Source organism: Lacerta agilis, chromosome 12 (genome assembly GCF_009819535.1).
Source record: "Lacerta agilis isolate rLacAgi1 chromosome 12, rLacAgi1.pri, whole genome shotgun sequence".
NCBI classification, from domain to species: Eukaryota; Metazoa; Chordata; class Lepidosauria; order Squamata; family Lacertidae; genus Lacerta; species Lacerta agilis.
This window is the reverse complement of record NC_046323.1, coordinates 13,325,694-13,349,379: the sequence shown is the minus strand read 5'-3', so window position 1 is coordinate 13,349,379 and position 23,686 is coordinate 13,325,694. Positions and strand designations below refer to the sequence as shown.

At 41.0% G+C, this 23,686-nt stretch overlaps 1 protein-coding gene across 4 annotated transcripts in view; it reads left to right on the top strand.

The window, feature by feature from the left end:
- The window catches only part of ANO10 (anoctamin 10), an 88,913-nt gene that overhangs the window by 52,497 nt on the left and 12,730 nt on the right, over positions 1 to 23,686 (top strand). For all 4 annotated transcript variants that reach the window (XM_033165156.1, XM_033165157.1, XM_033165159.1 and 1 more), the window contains exon 12: positions 7,609 to 7,725. In XM_033165156.1, coding sequence (XP_033021047.1) covers positions 7,609 to 7,725 — 117 coding nt within the window. The remainder of the gene's footprint in view (positions 1 to 7,608; positions 7,726 to 23,686) is intronic.

Sequence of the window (23,686 nt, the reverse complement as noted above, 5' to 3'; positions counted from 1 at the left end):
CAGGACACTTGTTACATACAAGAATGTGTTTTGTCATCCTGGTAGCATTTGGAAATGCATATTTCATCTGACAATATTTGCAAAACACATTTTTTCTTCTCAGAGGAACTTGTAATGTGAAAATGCATCCATATGCTAGATGTTGGTCTCACCATTTTTCTGAGGGGAGTAGGAAGAAAGAAGAATAATTTAATGGTTAGTTAGTTTGCAAGAAGACATTAATCTATGGTAGTGGGTGGAGGGGAAGTAAAGGACCAGATTAGTAGTAATTAAATTATTATTTACACAAAGGTTATAAACTATTGTAGCTAAATGATTCAGTTTTCTGGAATCAGATAAATGAAAACTCTTACTTTTTTAAATTAAGTATATACTTTCAGGCCCTTTTTGTTGCTCTATATTTTCTTCCAGTGCTTTGAGGCCTAGTGAAGAGGAACAGAACCAATGCATACCACACACATGCTAAAACAAAACTGAAACCTTTTTCTTTTCTGGTGACAACAGTACCTCCTAAAGGAAGAAATGTATCTTGTTTGTTTTTTCCGAATTTTTCCGGTTTTTTTCTGGGCCTTCATTTCTCTATCCCTGTGCAGTGGTACTTTTGGTTGTCCGCTCCCTACTTCCCACTCATACCCTTTCCCTTTTTTACCCAGCCCCACTCCCTGTAACAAACCCACTTTTCTGTGCTCTTAGCTATATTCTTCTATCCTTTTGATACTGCTTCCAAAGTTTAAAACAGGGGTCATCAGAGCCACCAGACCTCCCCATTTGAGTGGCCACCAGGACGATTTTGCCCATGGCATGCCCACCTGCCTTATGCCTGGTGCCATGTTGTGTCTTGGCCAAAAGGGGTGTTGCAAGCTCTGTCGATCAGCTGATCAGTGCCTGCAAAGCCCTTTGCAAGGTGCTTTGAAGCCCCAACTGTCAGCTGATTGGCATTGTTCCAAAGCACAGTGCAGGGCTATCTGCAAGTACTGACGGTCAGCTAGGATCGTTTTTTAAATAGATCTTCTTTCCCCTTTTCGCAGAATACTAGAGGCAGCACTTTGAACACAAACTACTTACCCTTCATGGGGAAGATGTGATGTTTTTAGGAGCATTTCCCCCTCTGCAGAGATGTCAAGGGGTTCTCTGGTGAGCTCCCATTGCTCTGTCGCAGCTACTGCCAACCTAGCAATTTGAAAGCACACTAGTGCAAGTAGATAAATAGGAACCACTGCGGTGTTTCTGTGCGCTCTGGCTTCCGTCACAGTGTCGCGTTGCGCCAGAAGCGGTTTAGTCATGCTAGCCACATGACCCCGAAAGCTGTCTGTGGACAAATGACGGCTCCCTCGGCCTGAAGCGAGATGAGTGCTGCTGCCCCATAGTCGCCTTTGACTGGACTTAACTTTCCAGGAGTTCTTTACTTTTTACCTTTACCTTTCAGGAAGCTTCTTGGAAGGTGCATTCCTAGTGGTAATCCACTGATTAGTGCTTGAAGTGCTGTAACCAGCAGCCTCCTTTGAACTTTCGCAGGCGGGTGGTCCTGTGCACCTGTCAAAGTTGGCCTGTGAGGGCTGGTGGAGATAAGGATCTGGCTTGCTGACTGGATCCAATTTCCTATGCCTGGTTTAAAGCATTTTCACATACCTAAAAGTCTTACTTTCACAATTTCTGATGCAGTAGCCCGTTCTAGGGCAGCCAATTATGCACCGCTACAAAGAACACACAGAATTGCATAAAATTTACATATGCTAGGTTATATGGAAATGATATAGGAATTAGATGGAAATTAGAAAATATCTGAGCTGAAGAAGTCCTCATCCAAGATTTTCAGGAACTGCCATCCCTACTTCAAAATTGCCGATTCTTTATAGAAACAAAGAATGCTTATTTTCTTAGTAATTGGGCCATGGGAAGTGTTGTTTTCTTCTTAATCCCAGCAGGCTGTCTATGAAAATGACTTTGGAGGTCTTGAGCAAAGAACATGAATGGAATTATTTAACATTGCTGATACTAAAAAAATCTCAAGAGGGTCCAGCAGTCATTTACATTAACTTGTCACACCTTATGAGAAGACTTGCCTATTTGCAAGTTGTAGAAACAGTAGGCAGCCCCTGTCCCTTCCCCAAATATAATTATTTGCGCTCTCTGATCAGTAGGTATGCTATACTGGTACTTTTTAGCAGAATAACTAACATGGTAGTCAGGTTAACATTCCTAGTACTAAAATGCAGCCTTGTGTGTGAAGGGCACATATTTAATAGCTGCAACAGTATGGGGGAAGGAGTGTTTAACATTTCCTCGCTGGCAGTTTCCCCCCCTGTCAAAATTGCTCTCATCCCAAGCTGTTTTCCTCACCTCTGAAGGGAGAAAATGTAACACGTGTGAGAGTAAAGTCTTTTTGGCACACACAGTTCAGCTGTTCCGTATGAACACCTGTCTTTATCAACCCCAAACTGAGTCAGACATTGGAGATCTGTGAGTGGCCCTCTGGTTTCTTCATTCTTTCTTAAAAGAATGAAAATAAAGGATACAGGGGTGAAGGGTGATACCATTCCAGACCATAGCACAGGAGAGGGTATTCCAAGCCATTTTCTTAATGTAAATCCTCACCCCTCTTCCCATTACTGTTTGGAAACATTTATAGATACTAAACCAACTCCTTAATTATGTGAGAACTGGTATTAGTCTACTCAGACTCCCTCCTAAAACCCACCAATGAAGGAGGCAGCAGAGCCAGGATGTGGCGCTGTGACTTGCGCCCCAAAACTCCCATGCATTCCTTGTCTTTCTGCAAACTTCAGTGGTTAGCTTTACAGCCATCCAACCTGCGTTGCTAAACTTCCGTCTGCTAGGAGGAAACACCTTTGCCTGTGTTTGCTGCAAGGATCTTCTCCCTTTCAATACAACTGCACTGCTCCTGCATCTTTTGCGTGCTCACCATTTGTGAATTAAATGAAAGAAAAAAAGTTTTCTGGAGGGAGGAAGCCAGGGCAGTAAATTATACTGGCCATTTAAAGTTAAGACTTCTATTATGATGGTGAGGAGAAGAGAAATATCCCTGTCTTTCAAAGACATTTCTCTCCCTACTTGAGTGGAGAGGGGTCTGCTGATCTCCGAGTGCTGGCTCTGGTTAAGCCAGGCTTCCTCAACCTCCAAATGTTTTGAGACTGCAATCCCCATCATCCCTGACCACTGGTCCTGCTAGCTAGGGATCATGGGAGTTGTAGGCCAAAAACATCTGGACGGCCGAGGTTGAGGAAGCCTGGGTTAAGCTTACTGGGATGCAGTCCCTGAGTGCATGCCCTCTACTGTAGATGGGCCTTGAGGGCAAAAGGTTGCCCACACCTGATATAAACCAAGAAGAGATTTTTTTTTAAAGGGCTTGTGCACAAAAAAATTAGTCTCCACGTGTACAATTTTGGAATTCCAGATATTTCATATGCTGAACATAAATGTCACTTTTTAAAGATTCCAGACATCTTTCCAGTAAGGTACATCAGTTAGATATAACACCAGTGTATGATACTGGCAATCAGTTAAGAGGTACTTCATAAAGCATGGCATTTATCACAGTGTCACGAGTTGAATTGCTTGTTCATTTTTCTCTATCCGCTTTTCATGTAGAATTTATTTCAGAGCATGATCAAAGCTTTACTCTTCATTAGATACTGCATTAGCTAATTTGACTTTTGGCAACCCATATCCTAGTTCCTATTAAACATCATCCATAAATTGAGATAAGGATTCTGCCAAAACATTTAAGGATTGCAAGATGGAAATATACTATTGGGTGCATTATGCAACTGCATTCTAGACTGCTGGGTTGGTAAATTTGAAGTTAAGAAATGTTATCTTATAGACTTACAAATAAAAGACGGCATTTTAAAGCACCTGAATATTGACAGAAATACGAGAAAAGACAGCCTTAAGGTCTATTGATCAAGGATCAATAAATGAGCTGTCGTGTAATTTATTATGGCTGATTAGGGGTTTGTTCGTTCGTTGTATTTTCATTTCTAATGCTTGCCAGATAACAATTCATGTAGCTGCTTATCAAGAGTTCGCCAGGTATTTTAACAGTTGTAAGGGATGCGGGTGGCGCTGTGGTCTAAACCACAGAGCCTAGGGCTTGCCGATCAGAAGGTCGGCGGTTCGAATCCCCACGACAGGGTGAGCTCCTGTTGCTTACTCCCTGCTCCTGCCAACCTAGCAGTTTGAAAGCACATCAAGGTGCAAGTAGATAAATAGGTACCGCTTCGGCAGGAAGGTAAACGGCTTAATCATACTGACCACATGACCTGGAAGCTGTCTGCAGACAAACATCAGCTCCCTCAGCCATTAAAGCGAGATGAGCGCCGCAACCCCAGAGTCGTCCGTGGTGGGACTGGTCAAGGGTCCCGTTACCTTTAAGGGCTAGAAACTAGCTCTGTTTTTTGGAGAATAGATTTTCAGGATACTGCATTGTTTCAAAAATAGTACCATGCTTTTGCTACAATTGTGCACAATCACAGGATGCTCAAAGCCTTGAATATCTTTGCACATCAGCATACTGGATTAGTTTCTATGTCAGCTGGAACTTTGAATCCAAGGGACCATGTTTAAAGTTCTGTTGAGCTTGGAGGCTTTTTCCTGGCCAAGCCTCTAATGACCCCCTGAAGGTTGGGTATACTTTGGAATACTTTGGGGGCTGCAACCAATGGTGAAAATAATGAAAACCGATCTCCCACACATAGAGTGCCAAAAGGGCATGTTGGATCCATGCTATAGATACTATTTTGTTCTCCACGCTTGAAGAGATAAAATATAACACCAAAATTGTTTTAGTAAATAAGGTAATCATCCATGATAAAGTTATGAAAGTTTTAAGCAACACCCACTCCTCTTATCAGTCTGGTATCCTGGGCATGGCTGATAATTAGAATTACTGGTAAAATAGAAATTGGTCCAGATGCTAAGATGTGTCGAAATTGAATAAGACTGTAGTCGATAGCCTGCTGTAAATTACAAGAACATTTTCTGTGGTTTGGTTAGTCCCTTAGCTGGCGACATGAAAGTGATCTTGAGCTTTAATAGCGTATATCCGTGTTGTTTCTCATTCTAAGCCCTTGCAGAGCAGTGCTATTCTAAATTGCGAGACTTAAAAGTCATTCTGCTTTTCAAGCACATGTTCTACACGATGATTACAGGGTGTATGTCTTGGTATAAGGAAAACAGGATAGAATTAACATGGCTCCCTGGTGTCAACACTAAAATATCCTCCTATTTTGCCATCTGCCAAATGGGTAAGAAGCAAAATGTCAGTGTCTCTTTCACCCTTGATAATTGCAGCACTATCAAACTCTTCGTGGACTTCTGCCAATTGCTCAGAGAGCCAGTGGAGCTGGCCTGTTCTGCAAAAAATTACCGCCATGAGCAACAGGAGCAGCTGTGTTTCTACATCAGCGTGTCCCTCAACTTTGTCTCTGCTAAAAAATTAGATATGAATTCTTGGAATATTGAACAGCTAATTTGATTTCTACAGTGACAGCCAGCCACTATTGCATAGATAAAATAAAATCAATCCAATTATCAGAGAGGTTAGGAAGGAGTGTGTTCAGGAAGGAAATTTCATTGAAACTCTGTTATTAAATCATTGGTGGTTGCTGAATTAGTAACAATCTAACGTATTTATGATTTTATTTTGAAAACTTGTACCAAAGCAAATTCAATGTTGCTTACAATCCAAAGCATCAAAACAACAATGAACTATAACACACCCCATTAACATTGCTAGTATTAACATCGAAGTCAAGCCTCCATAACAGAATCCTAAGCAGCCATCCAAACTAAAGGCTCGTCTAACACTTTCGCTTGTCCCGCTGTTTCCCTCCAGGAAAACCCACTGCATCAGAACAAACGTCAATCAGCGGACTAATGTTTGTTCTGATTCAGTGGTAAACAGTGGGTTTTCCGGGGGGGGGAGTGGTGGGACATACAGAAACAAAAAACAAAACCCCCTCTTGGACCTGTGCCTCAAAAACATGGGACAAGCAGAAAACATCTTGGACCTGTGCTTTCTAGGGACAAGCAAAAGTGCGGGTGAGCCCTAAGAAATGAAAGATAAACCAGCAAAAACAAAACAATCAGCTAAAACAACCTTTTAAAACAGCCACGTTTTTACCAGTCACCTAAAACAATATAGGGATGGGGCCTGGCATACCTTGCTTGGCTCGACATAATCCCTGTTACGATTTATAGAACCTATATGCAGAATTAATACGGCACTCATTTATATATTGTATATTTTGTTGTTGTTGTTCAGTCGTTCAGTCATGTCCGACTCTTCGTGACCCCATGGACCAGAGCACGCCAGGCACGCCTATCTTACACTGCCTCCTGCAGTTTGGCCAAACTCATGCTAGTCACACTGCCCAACCATCTCATGGTCCATTTACAAACTAGAAATTAAGGATCAAATTAGGAATGGCGCCACATAGAGCACATCGGGATTTTCATTTTATTTTACTTAATAGCAGGTGCCAGAGAGGGGAGGTTTTTTCTCAGAACTGCAGCACAAAAGGAGGAGAGAAGGTTTAACCTTTCCCTTCCCAGCCATGATCCCAACTGAGGTGCCTCTCACACACTGCTGCTAGCCCTAGTTTCTACTTTTCCCTCGGGACCTCTAAAGGAACGACAAAGTCCCCAAAGCAGTTTGTGTGTGAATTTCACTTTGTGATTTGAACAAGTCAGTCAAACCTTTAGCCACAGTCTTCTGGTTTCTCGTAAAATGCAAATAGGAATACAGTGGTACCTTGGTTCTCGAACATAATCCGTTCTGGAAGTCCATTCCTACTTCTGAAACGTTCGAAAACCAAGGCACAGCTTCCGATTGGAGCAGGTGCCCCAGAAACAATAGCCGACAGCTGCATCGGATGTTCGGGTTCCGAAAAACATTTGAAAACCAGAACACTTCCGGGGTTTCGACGTTCGGGAGCCGAAATGTTCAAGTACCATGGTGTTCAAGAATCAAGGTTCCACTGTACAATTTCTAGTCTTTGTTTACATACATCACTTGCCAATCTTGTAAAATACACTTGCAGCATATCTCTCTGTTCTTTGTCCATTTGCCTAATCTCTGGTTTGAGGCCCACAACCTAAAATACAGCTTCATGGATGGATGGAGGACACCTAACGGACCAAGTGACATTTAAGGATTTACTTTCTCCTTGTTAATATCTGTGAAAGTTGACGTGGTAGATTGTATAGTCTTATCCTGTCAATGTACATGTAGATTTTTCTCCACTTACTATCACTTACTCCCTAGAACAGGCACCCCCAAACTTGGCCCTCCAGCTCTTTTGGGACTACAACTCCCATCATCCCTAGCTAACAGGACCAGTGGTCAGGGATGATGCGAATTGTAGTCCCAAAACAGCTGGAGGGCCGAGTTTGGGGGTGCCTGCCCTAGAATAATGCAGAAAAATTGCTATTCACTTGTGTTGATGATAATGTTCATGTTATACTTATCCCTTGTGCATTTTTATTCATTGATGACAATTTCTGCACACAAATACATGCAGGATACTAAGCACTCATAACTGAATGGTATTCTCTTTATCTCTTCTCTCCCCGTCCCCCAACCAGCATTTAGCACTAGCTTTGAAATTTCTTATGGCATACGCAATTGCTGATAAACCACGAGACATCCAGATAAAACTGGCAAGGCTGGAATTTGAATCTCTGGAGGCACTCAAGCAGCAGGTAAGAACTAAGAATATTGTAAGAATATTGCAGGTGAGAGAAAGATGGAAATTGTCACTACTATCCTTTTTTTCCTACTGAGTTTTGTTACATACCCTTAAAGCATCCAGTCCCTTAAAACAATTCATAATGCATTTTTGCTACCAACGTTCAGTTTTTAATAGTGTAAGTGATGGCTCCGCTGTATGGATACATGCCAATATATACAACAAGACCATTTCTTCTCTTGGTGTTTAATGTCTACTTACAATGTCAAAATAAAGGGGTATTTCTAGTGCCAATACACATTCATTGAGTTCTGCATTTGAGGCCACATTATTTGTCATTAACTCTTGTCTTTTCAAACTTGCCTAGGAGGCACATCAACTTTCTCAGCTTCTCCTGCTAAATTGCTCTTGTTATAGGTCCATCTCCCCAGCCTTCCCCAGCTGTAACTGTACTGCTAAGCCAAAGCAATTTGTTGTTAATTTGGGTTAAAGCAGCCCAAAATAATTTGGATAACTCAACAGTAACAAAAACAGTTACATCTCAATAATATTAAAATCTCACATAATAGAATACCCATACCTCTCTTATTCTGCCATCTCTGTACTACCACAGACCAGTGACCAGAAACCCAACTAAACAGGAAAACTTAAGCTGGCTTCCAGAAAAAAGTCGGGCTCGTGCTTTTGAGGCAGGGAGGATATACTATAAATGTAGAGCAAATGATGAGGCTGCTTCTTGCAGGCAATTTTTCTTGTTGTTGCTGATCTACTTAAGTTATTTTTTTAAAAACCACAGCTTTGTGCTTCTCTCATTCCTTGGGGCTTCTCTTCCCTTTCCTGGGATTGAAGAATTTAATAGTCTCAGAGTTAAGAAATAGCTACCTGAACATTATCTACAGGTCCAATTAGCATGTATAAGACATTAGCTATTGTTTTCTCCAGGCTGATGCATTCAGCCTTTGAAGAATTATCCAATTATTGGCAGCTCCTACTGAAAAAGCCATCCAAATTGACGGTATTATATATACATGCAAATGCTAATAACTGACTTATGAAAAGTGAGCATGGAAATTTGAGACCATTCCACAGGGAAGCAGCCTCATCAGTTTTCAGATGAGATTCAGATACATCCTAATTCCAGTGGCTTGGAAAAAAGGGAGATCCCTAGAAGGTTTTGCATATGCTTTAACTAGATGTGCCTTATATCTGAATGCTGTGTCAGAAGTTCCATTTGAGACATTTCTCTTCCAATTCTTGGTATGTGTGTCCCATCCAGGTCAGGGCTATCTTCTGCAGTAACTGCTTATCATGCTGAAGATTGAATCTAAGGTGTTACTGCTCAATTTTGCCTTCCTCAGATGCATTTATTGAGAAGAAACCATGGCTAGACAGCAGCTTTGCATAATATTACAAGAGCAAGATTGTAAACCTACTGGAGCTATTCCTTTTCACTCCATTAAAAGAGGGAAAAGTAGGTCACCCATTGAAACCTTAAACACACAAGTTATTCTAGTCACCTTTGGGTTAGAGAGTATAAAACATAATGCCAACTTCAATTTACTGAATCTTTCAGTCTGTAACTATTTGACTCCAGTTAAGGATATTTTCCTCAATTTTTGAAGTGTATCCCCATCATATTTGTCTAAGCCCCAAGAATTCAGACATGGCTTAGAAATTATTTGGTGAGCTGAGCCTCCTGAATATTAATGAAAGCTAAGCTGGCACTCTGTTGATTTGGTAGGCAGCCCTGTGGCAGACTTGCCTAATATGGCACTGGTTTCATTCCCCCTGTCTCCACCTTAGTACACCTGTGGTCAGAGATGAAGCCCATACTAGAATATTTATAATTAGCCATTGCTATTCCCCCCCTTTTTTTCTTTTGAAGATGTCTCTTGATTGTGTTCCGTTCTGTGGGCTTATCTACCCTTCCTCTTGTTCCACTGCTTTCCCCCTGGGAGGCTGCTCTTTAGCGCCCAGTCGGAGCAAACAGCAATCAGATTTTCTGCAAATTGTCATTTGTTCTGATTGAGGGCTTCTCCACATTTACCTTTTGCTCCACTCTTTTCAGGCACAGGCTCACACTTTAAAGCTCTGTGTCAAGAGTCTGGGGTTTTCTTGGCCCAGAACTTTCCCTGTGGAAACCAGATCTTTAGCACTCATTCGGAGCAGATGTCAATTTGCTATTACTGTAGTTCCAATTGAGCTTTAAAGAGCAGTTTTTTGGGGGAAAGCTCGGGGGGGGGGAGTGTGTGTGCTTGAAGTTTTAAAGTGCAGACTGTGCCTAGAAAGAGCACAGAAAATGTAAGTGTGGATAAGCCCTTAAAGCTAAAGAGCAGGTTTTCCCTGGGAAAGGAACAGGGCAAGTGGAAAACACCTCGGTTCCATCTCTAGAAAGTGTGGGTCAAGCAGAAAACTACTTGGACCAGTGCTTTATAAACATGGGACAAGAGGAAATGTGGACGAGCCCAGCCTTTAAGGATTTGAGTTTTTAGTTAATGTAGTGAAGTAAAATGATTATATGAGCTGTCACTCATTGCTCCATTTCTCTCAATATGGACAAATTACATCGGTGCATGCTAAAGTAATTGAATGACTCGAGCACTTAGACATTGCTTTTAAATAACATTCTCACAAAATTATAACATAATAATCTTCATCATCTTTTACAAAGCTGTCTGCAAAAAGTATACTGTCATCTGCAATAGGCTTATATGGAAATTGGGAATGTTTTTAATTGTATATATTTCTAAGTATGCAGTGCAAAATTGGCAGCACTAGTTCATCCGTAAGTCACTTGGATTAAATTTGGCAGTACTGGTTTTAAAGGAGATGGAGAGGCTGATGTCAAAACTGTTTTATCCAGGGTAGATGGGCCTGTTGTTTACATGCCAGTATTTCCAGGAGAACAGTGTACATTTTGAAATGGGTAGGTGTTTCTCATTGCATGAGAATACTATTCTCTCTTTTTATTCTTATGGTGTATATCATAGTCAGTGCCAATGTACAAGCGCAGACATGTTCAGCATCTAATATATAAAATGCTTATCAGATCTAGGTGAGAAGAAAAATCCTTGTTTTCTGCTTTAGCTTGTTTGTTGTCTAAAGTGGGTCTGCTTGTGTGTAACTTGCAGTAATCAGGTGCCCTGTCCTTACATCACATAGTGCTTGGAATGTATGTAGTATTGCAGAAGCAGTTATGAGAAGAAACAACATATTTCAACCCACTATTAAGACATAGGCTGCAGTTCAGTTGAAAGTGAGCTCAATCCTATTGAAATGAGTATTAAACACCCTTCACTCTAGTTCAGTTTGTTCCTACAGTTTTGAAGAAATGCAAAGTACTGATATGGGGTATTGATTTCTTATAAATTATTTTTCCCTGTTACGGTTTAAAAACAAATAGCTGGCAAGTAGTATAGCACCAGAGGCAGATTTTGGGCAATGCAACCGATTCTGCCACACTGAGCGTCTAGCCCAGGGGGCGCCACAACTCTGACATAGTGAGTTGAGCAGAACAGAAGGTGAGAGGTGGGGGCATGCTGCATTTTGGACAGGGTGCTGCTGAAATCTGAAAGTCCAAAGTCGGCCCCTTGTCGCACCACTTTCATTTTTATGATACGGGACTCAACACAGTTGTGAATGAGGACTTCCTTACCTCCGCCCCGTTAAGCTGAATGGAAGTGAAACAGAAGATCATGACATTGTTGTTCCACTCTTCTATTTATAGAGAATAATTAAGACCGGGGTAGAGAGGAAGATGGTCAAAAGGAGAGCAGAGGCAATGTTGCAGTGAGGACAATAGTTCTCTTGTTTCTTTCTTTGAGCTGCTGTGAGCTTGTAACACTGGTGTTGCTATCCATGTTTTCCTCTTTCTGTGCTGTATTGTCACTGTATTTATGCTGAGTTGAACTGTACTGAACTGGTGCCAGCATTGTTTTCAGTCACCAGTGTAATGCACCAAGTATTTTGTAATCTTTCATATCAACTCTGTGGCCTGGGCTATTAATATCTATGTCTGACAGATGAATAACTGTAGCTGAGGAATCATAATGCCTAGAGTTGTCCAGAGGGTTTCAAGCCCCTCTGGCTCTTCTGTTTTTACTTAACTTTAATACACACCAGTTTCATTTAATGTAAGAGAATCTTACTGCTAAGGCTGCTGTGGTTCAGTATTCCTTCTTGGGGATGAACTGAGAGCCTGGATGAATCAAGTGCCACTCTCACTGCCACTGTGTAGATAAGGGATAAAAAGGTAAAGGGACCCCTGACCATTAGGTCCAGTCGCGGACAATTCTGGGGTTAAGGGATACAGGAGGGTAAATGGCATGGTGGTCTTGCCTATAGCCACTGCAGGGGATGTAAGCTTCAACCAGCACCCTGTGCTTGGATACTTCACCTAGGTCATGTGACACGATCAGATCAGTGAGAGGATGGCTCTGCCAAAGCCTGTTCATGTCAGGGGAGGCTATGATCATCCAGATCATGTGATAGAATTAGGCCAATAGAAGGGCACCTTTCCCTAGCCTGTTCAACAGGCTGCCCCTCGGTTGCATTTGAAATCTGCATGTGTATCATATGCAAACAGACCAATATCATCAAGCAGTTGTTTGTATGAGTGCAGCAGCCATAGCTTTCTTATCACCCCAAGTTTCACATCACCTCAAAAAACATACAGTGGAGGCATCTCATATATTTTGTGGTGAGACACTGAGTGTTATGATGGGCATCTTTTGATTAGTCCTCTGAGAGGGAAGGAATTCTGCATCGGCTAGATTAGTTAACATTTTCCCTTTGGAAAGCTGAGCACTGGCCCCTGAAAGCAGAGGTGGTCACTATTTGTGGATAGCATGTTTAGTACGTGTAAGGCCCCAGATTCAGTCCCAAGCATCTTTAACTAAAAATCCCAGGTGGCAAGAAACACCAGTAAACCCCTGTTAACAGTACTGAACTCAGCTGTTCCATTGCTTTGGCTCAATATAAAACAGTGCTCCCTAAATTAAGATGTACACCCAAAAACCTGAAAGATAAAAACTTTAACTTACCTAGTCTTGATAGCATTTTTCTTTTGCTGAACTTAGTGTTACCTGTCAGTGATAACAGGATATGTGAGATAACACCAAGTGCATGGGGCGTGATGATAAAATTAGGTCTGTAATGAGGGATAATTGAGAATTAGCATCAAAACTTTTAATTAAATATGTGTGAAACTTATGTAATTAGTTATTTCCTGTTGATGGAATTGTGAAAAAAACTTTTCTAGAAAGTTGAGGTTTTCTTCTCAGTTTGTTTGACCTCTTCCATGACATTGGGTAACTGTAGATGCACTGTTTACAGGTAGGTAGCCATGTTGGTCTGCCATAGTCAAAACAAAATAAAAAATAAAAGAATTCCTTCCAGTAGCACCTTAGAGACCAACTAAGTTTGTTCTTGGTATGAGCTTTCGTGTGCATGCACATTTCTTCAGATGCACTGTGATGCACTTAAATAATCATTGCTAAGATACATTTCTGTCAATCTTAATATTTGAACTATATCCTAATGATAATATTTAAAATTAAAATTCTCTTCTTGCACTAGAGAGTGTGCATCATGGTTCTATAGGAAAATATGAAGCAGGGCAACAGAAAAAGTCTGGGTGGTTTGAGTAAACTATTAAAGATGCCTAGTTATCATGAAAATAGTAATGCCAAATGGTTTCATATTAAAAACATTATTTTTGGAAATTGAGGAAAGTGTTTACAAAGCATTGAGAGTAGGATTTCCAGGAAGGTAAGGTATGCATGGTGGGGAGAGGCAATTCTACAACTGCCCTGGCCCCGCCCATGAATGTGCTTTGAATATCAAAATAAGCACTTTCAAAAGGTTGTGGAAACTGATTGTAAGCTAGCGGAGATGACAAAGTGCTAGCTTAGTGTGTTCATATCGCTCCGTCCTGATTTGCAGTCTCCCATATCCAGACTAACTAAAGCCTTGTTCCTATTTGGGAGGCAGCAGTTAGCTTCTGCTTTCTCTCCTGTTGTAGATCAGCAGCTGGGGAGGATATGGCGAATGCCAACAACCACCAGCACTGTCAGTTTTCATGAGTAATTGTTATTTATTAAGAAGTGCTATACAGTAATTCAGTAATACAGACAAAATGACAATTAAAAGAGAACAAAAACAAAACCACACAGTAGAATTAAAAACCCATCAAAAACCAGGCTAAACAAAATGCTTGTTGCAGCTTTCTTAAAGCTAGGCAAAGGAGTTAACTTGGTCTCGCGAGCACATAATATGCTGTAACTCCGTGCTCCAAAACTTCCAGATTTGATTGTTGCAACATGCTCTACGTGGGCCTACCATTGGAGATGACTTGGGAACTTCAGTTGGTCCAAAATGCAGCAGCCAGATTACTGGATGGAGTTCCATTTAGATCTCACATAACCCCTGTTTTAAAACAGCTGTGTTTTGGGGCCTAATTCAAGGTGCTCACTTTGGTGTTTAAAGCCTGAAGTGACTCAGGCCCAAATAATCTGCTATAGACCTCAAAGCCTGACTGAGGACTTGGATGATACCTTCCTAGAGTAGATAATATGTTACTTCTAAGTGCCACTGTCCACCAAAGGGCTAACTGCATGTAAACTTGCTTATGACAGCAGTGGCCCAGAATGCCTTCTACCAGCTTCACCTGGTGGCCCAGCTACACCCCATCTGGACAGGAATACCCTAACTCAGTGTTTTTCAACCTTTTTTGGGCAAAGGCACACTTGTTTCATGAAAAAAATCACGAGGCACACCACCATTAGAAAATGTTAAAAAAATTGTGCCTATATTGACTATATATAAAGTAATTTCCCACGGCACACCAGGCAACACTAGTGTGCCGCGGAACAGTGGTTGAAAAACACTGGCCTAACTACCAGTACTGTTGTCTGTGCTCTGGTAACTTCAAGGTTTGATTACTGAAATGTGTTATATGTAGGGCTGCCTCTGAAGATGGTCCAGAAACTTCGGCTAGTGCAGAATTCAGCGGCCAGGTTGCTCACTGGAGCAAGATGGTTTGAGCATATTACACCAATTCTGGTCTGACTGCACTGGCTACCAATTAGTTTCCGGGCCCAATTCAAAGTGCTGGTTTTGACCTACACGGCTCAGGACCGCAATATCTCAAGGACCGCCTATTTCCATATGAACCTACCCAGACCCTGAGATCATCTTCTGAGGCCCTCCTTCGTCTGCCCCCTCCTCGAGAGGTGCAGAGGGTGGCAACACGAAAATGGGCCTTTTCTGCAGTGGCTCCCCATCTGTGGAATGCTCTCCCCAGGGAGGTTCGCCTGGCACCTTCGTTATACACCTTTAGGTGTACACCAGACCTTTGGTTGACCTGATGGACATCCTATACCCTTTCAAAATGTGTTTTTTTGGGAGGGGGCTATAGGGTTATTGTTTTTATTTTTATTTTTTATATATTGTGATCTTTTCTGTGAACTGCCCTGAGACCTCTGGGTATAGGGCGGTATATAAATTCAAATAATAATAAAAATGATGATGATGATGTTCAGTTTAGTTTTTGCTGTTAATAAAAAGCCTCAGAAGGGAGGAATTTGGAGCAGAGAAATAGCATTGCTGGTCTCTTGTGCCCGTTGTACTTTCAGGCCAAGAGCCTTCCACAATGCATTGATGTGTTCAAAGCCTGAAAGCTGGTACGTTCATAATTATTTCTCTTTGATTCTGGTAGTTGCATCTGTCAAATATCAACAAATCTTGTCATTTTAACCTGTTGGTCATGTTATGGAGCATATTACTGTATTTAAACTTCAGTCAGTTTTATGCCTCAAATGAACTGTGATGATCACCTGTTTTGACTTCCTGCATGGCCCAGTAGCTCATCAGAGCTACAACACCAGGATATGCTCAAGGCTTTAATCATGTGTCTGTTCAGTTGAGACTCTTTATGACTTCAGCCTTATATAATGCAATAATATATTCACTGTTGTGGTCACACCAGTGCATCCTACGCAGTCTGAATAAGGGTAGCATAGTGCTATTCCTTTGTCTGTGCTTCAACTGTTCCTTTCTATGCAGGCATCTTTTATTCACAGCAAACTTATCTGACTATAAACAGCCACTTCTCCCCCAGGCAGCCAAACCTAGTGTTTGTCTCCTTGGGTATGCGTAATATTTTGAAGCAAACCCTAAATGTATTGGGACAGCAGTGGGGTTAAAAAGGAATATTTCTGAGACCTTGTTTTAATATTGAAACCTTGTAGTCTGCTACTTTCAAAATAAAGGTCACCCTTTTCACTCAGATTGTATGATTCGTTATTAATTAAAAGGGCCTAATAATGTCTATAATTTAGGATCCATCCCTGAAATATTGTTATCAAAGCAGTAAGGGACATGGATCAAGACAGATTATATATATATTTAGAGATTAGAAGGTGGCAGGATGCAACCATAGTTGCTTATGATGTGTTTTCTTGGTTTATCTCTCTTTACAAGTCTTGCAGGTTTTTATAATATCCCACAAAACCTCTGGCTGCAGATAGGCAATAAATAAATGTTGTTCACCGGTGGTAGAGAATCTGTGGCACTCTAGGTGCTGTTGGGCTCAACTACTTCATAACCTTCATTAGGCCCAGGGATAATAGGATTTGTAGTTCAACATTTGGAGGCCCACAGGCTGAATGGCTAACAATGGCTCTCTTCTACCTGGGCAGGATTAATTTAAGGAAATGGATATAGATGGTTTTGCTTTCCTTGTAATCAAATAAAGCTGTGATACGCTTTAACTCTAATGCCAAAGTCCACAAGCTCAAAAACTGTTTCTCTCTGCAAGTTCATCATTACTGCCCTCTTTCTGATTCTATGTATCCAAGGAAGGTTGACTTCAGTTCTAAACTTGCAAGTTCTTATAAAAAAAAAGAAAAAGACAATTGAATACTTGTCAATAGCCTGCAAATTATTATGATGCTTTATAGTGCAGAAGCCTAACTCTAGGTAGAAAGTACTCTGCTTTGGGCCATAAGCTGCATGTTGCAGTGAAGTTCTTAGCCTGTGGAAGTTTAAGGTATGAGATGTTTGCCAAAATGGGCTCAGAGTGGAGGTGCAAGAGTTCTCCAGGAAGCCATATATAGAACCTAAATGCTCCCTGGTGGGGAGGCTGAAAGAGAGGAGTATTTTTGTCATGTTGCCCACATACAATTATCTCTGCCATTAATATATTGAAAAGACCAAAAGTTTAGAAAATGGTCATGCAGTCTCTCTCTCTCTCTCTCTCTCTCTCTCTCCTCTCTCTCTCTCTCTCTCTCTCTCTCTCGTTGTAGCTTTAGAGAGCAAGAAAGCTGCCTGACAGTCAAAAATCCTAGAGATCCTTTCGCTGTCACAATATATGAAGGTTATATAACATACATAAAGCAGGTTACATAAGTGCTGCCCTGTAATGCAGTCAATCAGTCCTATTTTGGAAACTGATTATAATTGGAGTATTAAAGTACATTTCACAAATTCAACTGGGAAAATACACTGAATTCCAGTGACAGCACTTAATATCAGCAATTTTGAGCTAGTCATATTTTCTTGAATCTATTAAATGCTGCAGGATCAGCTGTAATATAAAAGCAACCTGAGCACTTTGTATTCATTTTAATTAAGAGCAAAAGCTGGGAGCTTTAGAAATCCTAATCTTCTAGAGCAAACCCCACACTTGTTTATTTTTTTACGGAGTGGTTGTGTGTATATGACAATGCATGTGTGTTTAAAAGAACTAGTAATCTCAAAGCAATGTATATTTTATCTGCTTACCTTTTTCTCACCTCAAATCAGTCAGAGTTGTGCTTACATTGAACAGAGCGCTGCATGTGATCTGGAAACCAATTGCCCAATAGAGATCTGTATTGTCATCATAGCAAATGCCTATTAATTGAATTATCATATATGAATAGATTTTTTTCTTTAAATTTATGGATAATCCACACATCTCCTAATGGTCCTGAACACATCTCCTAATGGACAGTTGGCAGTGCTTAACATAGGGAGGCCCAACTTTTCATGCCAAGTGGACCGCAAGAGTACTGTGAGGTGGAACCTGCGGGTTGCATACTGCTTTGCTTTGTGTGTGGGGGGAGCATGGCCACAATTTGATGCCCCCCCCTGCAGCCCCTGTGCTACCGTCTCAAAGCTGGCTAAGTTCCTATACCCTTTTAAAATGTGTTTTTGGGGGGGCTATTGGGGTGTTGTTTTTATTTTTATTATGTATTTTTTGGTTTTATATCTTGATTTTATTCCGTGAACTGCCCTGAGACCCCTGGGTATAGGGCGGTATACAAATTCAATAGATGATGATGATGATGATGATGATGATAATAAGTGAGGTGCCAAGCTTTGGGAAGGAGGCAGAAGGTTCTGGGAAAGTGCTAACTAGGCTTTGGGAAGGAAGGGGGGCTCTAGGACCCTGTCAGAGCCCTCATGCCTCCTTCCCAGAGCCCAGTGCCTTGCTTACCTGGGTTTGGGAAGGCAATGTGAGGGCTTGGTGGGGGCATTAAATGTTGCCGAGGGCTGCCAAAAAGGGCTTTGAGCGCTGCATGTGATCCTCAGGCCACTTGTTGGACCACCTTTGTTTCACACCTTGTGAGAGAATGATGCCTGTTCCAGGCCTTCCTGCATCTTAATTGATTATTAGGAGGTTCCATGTGCAAATATCACACTCATACCCATTAATGTATGGACAAAAGAGAGGACCTGTCTGACTCCCAAAACAGTTCAAAAACCAAGGTGTGGCTTCCAATTGGTTTCAGGAGCTTCCTGCACTCAAGCAGAAGCTGTGGAAGCCACATCAGACTTTCAGCTTCCAAAAAATGTTCACAAACCGGAACAATTTGCGGCGTTCGGGAGCCAATTTGTTCGGGAGCCAAACTAATCGGGAACCAAGGTACCACTGTACAATCAAATTTAGAAATTATCACTAAAATTTAAATAGCAATACATACCTTCACCAGTGGGGGACACTATGACCAGGTGACCTGTTTGTGCCTGCTAATTCAGCTTTCCGGATGCTAACTGCTGGGGGGCAACTACACGTCCCCTCTCCCAACTTGAAGTTCTGTAATTTTAACTAGGCTTGGAGTAGCCAGCCATTCAAATAGAGGATTGTCCTCTGTAAAGCAGGTAGGGATAGACGGATCAGTCCATTTCAATTATCCCAGGTTCTGATTTTTTTCCATTCTTAAATTTAGTTCCCCAGATCTCTGCAACAATTAAAAAAAAATCCTCAGCGTTTTTGTGCAGATTTCTCCTAATAAACACATGTTTATATGTAATTGTCCCTAATACAAAAAAATTGCAAAATGATTTTTCTTAATCTAATATGTTCTTGTATGCTGTTTTCACTCATACAGTATATGCATTATTCACTTGTATATGCATTATTTGTACGCATTATTTGACTGGAGAACTACTTTGCAAAATTTGGAGCGGTGTGAATTTTGAATGATGGCTGTGTTTTGATGTGTTTAGTGTTTCAGAAGGTGCAGGTTTGGTCGGTTCAGATTGAAATGCAAACTGAATCAAATTTGTCTCCCAACCCTAAATCAGGGCAGAAGGCTACCTTAGCAACTGCTCCATGCTCAGATCTGTTAAAGTGGGGAGCAGTGTCTTGAAAACCCTCATTTATTATGCTACTGTAGCATGCTACTTTAGGTAAATACCGCAATTAATGAAGTAAATCACAGAATCTGTCTTAGAAATACCCCTTCACACCAAGCAGTTCATTTAAATTGATTGAATTAGGTTACAAGCACATAAAGAATGAACTGTGTCCTGCTTTCATCAACAATATTCATTATTTGGACACAAATCTTAGGCCCGCCAACTGCTTTAAACTGCATTTAATTTGCCCTCATTATACCCCGCATTTAATCTACAACACTCACAAAAGCTTGGTTCTCAAGGACTTTCTTGGACTGGGAAGAGAATGTACTGCTTTTTGTAGGAAAGCCTTAAGGCAAACAAAAACAAATGGAGAAACTTTCTCCAAAGAAAAATGGAGGGGGCTAGTCAAAGAAAGCTGTGAATTTAGGGCACCTTTCTAACTTGTACCTAGTATTTGCTTTCACTGATCTTGTCAAGTTCACACTGTACTTAGGCCTGTCAAGTTCAAGACAATACCTGTGATAACTAACTTCTCTCTCAAATTGATATTGGTGTTCTAAAGGGTGAAAAATTATATTTAGGGATACATGCATCTATCCGCATATGTCAGCTATTCATATATTTGTGTGGCTAAATTTTCCCAGCATCTCTTTGTTTTCTAAATAAGAGTTTATTTCAGGGGTGTGGGAATACTCCTATAGTTAAGGCAAGTAGCAACAATAAGGTCCAGCCATTATTCATTCCGTACCAGAATGAACTTTCCACCAGACGGATGAAATTGCTTTGAAACCTGGGGTGCCTGGTAGGGCTAAAATGGTCTGGATGGTCTGGTGTTGTATTTGCAAAAAAGTGAGAAGGGTTAAGTACAAAAATCCAGCACAGCACCACTTTGCTTAAAATTGCACCACGCCAACACCACTTTGCGACAGAAAAGATTTGGGAACTCAATTGTCTAATTTGATATTCTGCATAAATCCCCTTGGGAGCGTATTTTAGAAGGGAAGAGACACTGACTTACACATTCACTGAACTATAAATAAATAAACTATAAACTATAAATCATAAAGGAAATCATTCCTACCTAGAATCCATATGTTGCACGTTTTCTTTTTGCTTCTTTAAAATCTTGAAAACTTGCTTTGAATTTTTAAACTGCTGATATGATAATCAATTGTATTGGTGCTAGGAGCCAGAAGGACCATACTCCCTTTCTTTAACCTCAGTACCAGTCTTGCCCCTGTTGCATGAGGAGTCCCCTTTTCCCACTCCATATAACACTGGTCCTGAAAGACCTACATTGGCTCCCAGTACATTTCTGAGCACAATTCAAAGTGTTGGTGCTGAGCTTTAAAGCCCTAAATGGCCTCGGCCCAGGATACCTGAAGGAGCGTCTCCACCCCCATCATCAGCCCAGACATGGAGGTCCAGCTCCGAGGATCTTCTGGCGGTTCCCTCCCTGCAAGAAGTGAGGTTACAGGGAACCAGGCAGAGGACCTTCTTGGTAGTGGCGCCCGCCCTGTGGAACGCCCTGCCATTAAATGTCAAGGAAATAAACAACTATTTGACTTTTAGAAGACATCTGAAGGCATCCCTGTATTGCAAAGTTTTTAACGTTTGACATTTTATCGTGTTTTTAATATTCTGTTGGGAGCAGCCCAGAGTGGCTGGGGAAACCCAGCCAGATGGGTGGGATATTAATAATATTATTATTATTATTATTATTATTATTATTATTATTATTATTATTAGGCATGGGTCAACTCCCAGGAGGATTTCTCTAGCAGTACAGTAATTTGCCAATGAATATACACATAGTCAAGTAACATCTGAGAGGGAGTGAAAATGACCTGAGAAGATCAAAGATCATGATTCCTTTCTGTGCAAGTGTTGCATATAAGCAGACTACCTTCTTTAATAGTTTGTGGATAATTACAGAACTGTGTAGTATCAGGCCTAACCTAGAGACCTGGGTTGCTGTAGTGCAGAAAAGGCCTAATTCCCTATGCCATTCGCTCTATTCACTCCACCCCCCTTCCCCAATTATTTGCTAGGTGATGGTGAATGTGTAACAAGATCTTTGCAGGAGTGATTCTTTAAAAAATGGAGTTGACTCTATTATGAACAAAAAGTTTATGTATGAATGTTCTGTGGGGCAGAATAATACAATTAACAATACTTACCACTGTCAAATTCGATACATATAAAAGGATCACCATTTCCCTTCTAATTTCTTTGACCGTGACATCGGGATGCCTGTAATTGCACAGAATAAGAAATTTATACCTTTGTGTGTGGTTCTTCAAGTGGTCCATGTTGACTCTCCGGTTTAGTGTTGAACAGGCTCTGGGTTGCCAAGGCAACAATCTGCTGTCGTCTTGAGATGTTGGAGGGTGCTTAAATGGCAAGATTGCCTTCTGAGAGTGTGTTACTATATTTAACATTTTAGGGCCATTCAGAAAATTATCTTAACTACAAAAGGCTTTGAGCAGGCAGTGGGGCTGCTGCATTGTGAACCTTCAGTCAAAGCTGAAATCTCTGGTGTGAAAATAGAGTCCAGAATTTATTCAGAGTAAAGCGGGCAGTGCTGCTATACAATGTGCTTGATTTCTATTGGAGTGTTGTGATTTTTGAATCTTTGTCACATGGTAGTTCCTTCAACCAATTCAATATTCCCTCGTGTGTTATAATGTGCCTACTATGTTCCCGCTGTGTTGCATAATAGTTAAGCAAGGCTTTTGTGGCCTAGTTCTTCTTTTGTGTGGCTTAAGTGCAGGCCCTTTACGCAAGACACATTTATTTGGGTTTTAGGCACTGTTGTTATTCAATCAGCACGCATTGCATGAGTCAGGTTTTTTTATGAGTATATATAATGTTAGGATTTGGCCGGGCAGAAATTTTCCTTGAGCTTTTGGCCTGTGCTTACTCCCGAGACAGACGGATGCCGACCAGTCACTCCCACTAATCTTGCAAGTGCCCAACCTGTAATTTGGATTAGCAGGGATCAGGATAGGCAGTATATGCCATAAAGTAGATATTTAAAATGACACATTTCAGATTTGGCAGGGCTGCGAGGAAGATTATTTTCTGATTAGAGTATATTTAGTCTCCATACGCATGGTTTTGCTATCGGTGTTGCTTTACAATGTGACAACTTGCTGCCTGCTGTTTACTCCATATATATATGGTTTTCAGATTAAAATTTTACAGTCACATATTCAACATATAAAAACAAGATTCCACATATTCAACCTATAAAAACAAGAGTGGTACAGGCAGCTAGGGACGCTCGCCATGTGTGGGGCTAACTAGCCCCACACCATTCCGGGTGCCGGGGCAGGTCGCTCTGCCCCTGATTCCAAGGAGTCTCTTGGACTTCCCTCCTCTCCTTAGTGGGTCCTTTTGTTAATCATTTTCTCCTGCAACTTTTGTAATAATCCAAATATTTTACCTCTCTATTGTATCCAAAATTCACCATTAAACTGCAAGTGATATTGGGGCATTCCACCGTGACGTGTGTGACATTCAGACAACGTTTTCAGTACTTTTGTAATTATTTTGACCCTAAAACAGCTGCTGGTTCAAAAGCAATTAATTGACATCTGTCATTTATGTCTTAAGATATAATTAATTTGATTTGGAATATTTTTTATGTTGCCTGAATAGAGATACAAATTTTTAATTTTGCGTGACGTGTGTGACCATTTTGCAAATGTTTTTCCCTCTCTTCTCAAGTTCTTTGAATATTTCTGTGAGTTCTTGTAACATTCATGGAAATAAAAATTATAAGAATTAAGCCATATATGTGTAAATCCAAAAGAGGGGTTTTAGGAATATGAAGTAGCAATACTAAGGCTAAAAAACAACAAATAGTACTGTGACGTGTGTGACATTTAACGTGACGTGTGTGACCGCATATGAATTTTTTTTCTAATGAAACCCTTAAAAATATAATTTGCGTGGATAATTGTTATCTTTTTACAGATTGAGGTTAACAAATTAATAAACATTAACAAAAAAGTGGAATTAGACACAAAGCAATCATCTTTAATGTTTGCACAACTTGTAAAGGTAAAGGTACTCCTGACCATCAGGTCCAGTCGTGTCTGACTCTGGGGTTGCGGCGCTCATCTCACTCTATAGGCCGAGGGAGCTGGCGTTTGTCCGCAGACAGCTTCCGGGTCATGTGGCCAGTATGACAAAGCCGCTTCTGGCGAACCAGAGCAGTGCATGTAAACGCTGTTTACCTTCCTGCTGGAGTGGTCCCTATTTATCTACTTGCACTTTGACGTGCTTTTGAACTGCTAGGTGGGCAGGAGCTGGGACAGAGCAACGGGAGTTCACCCCGT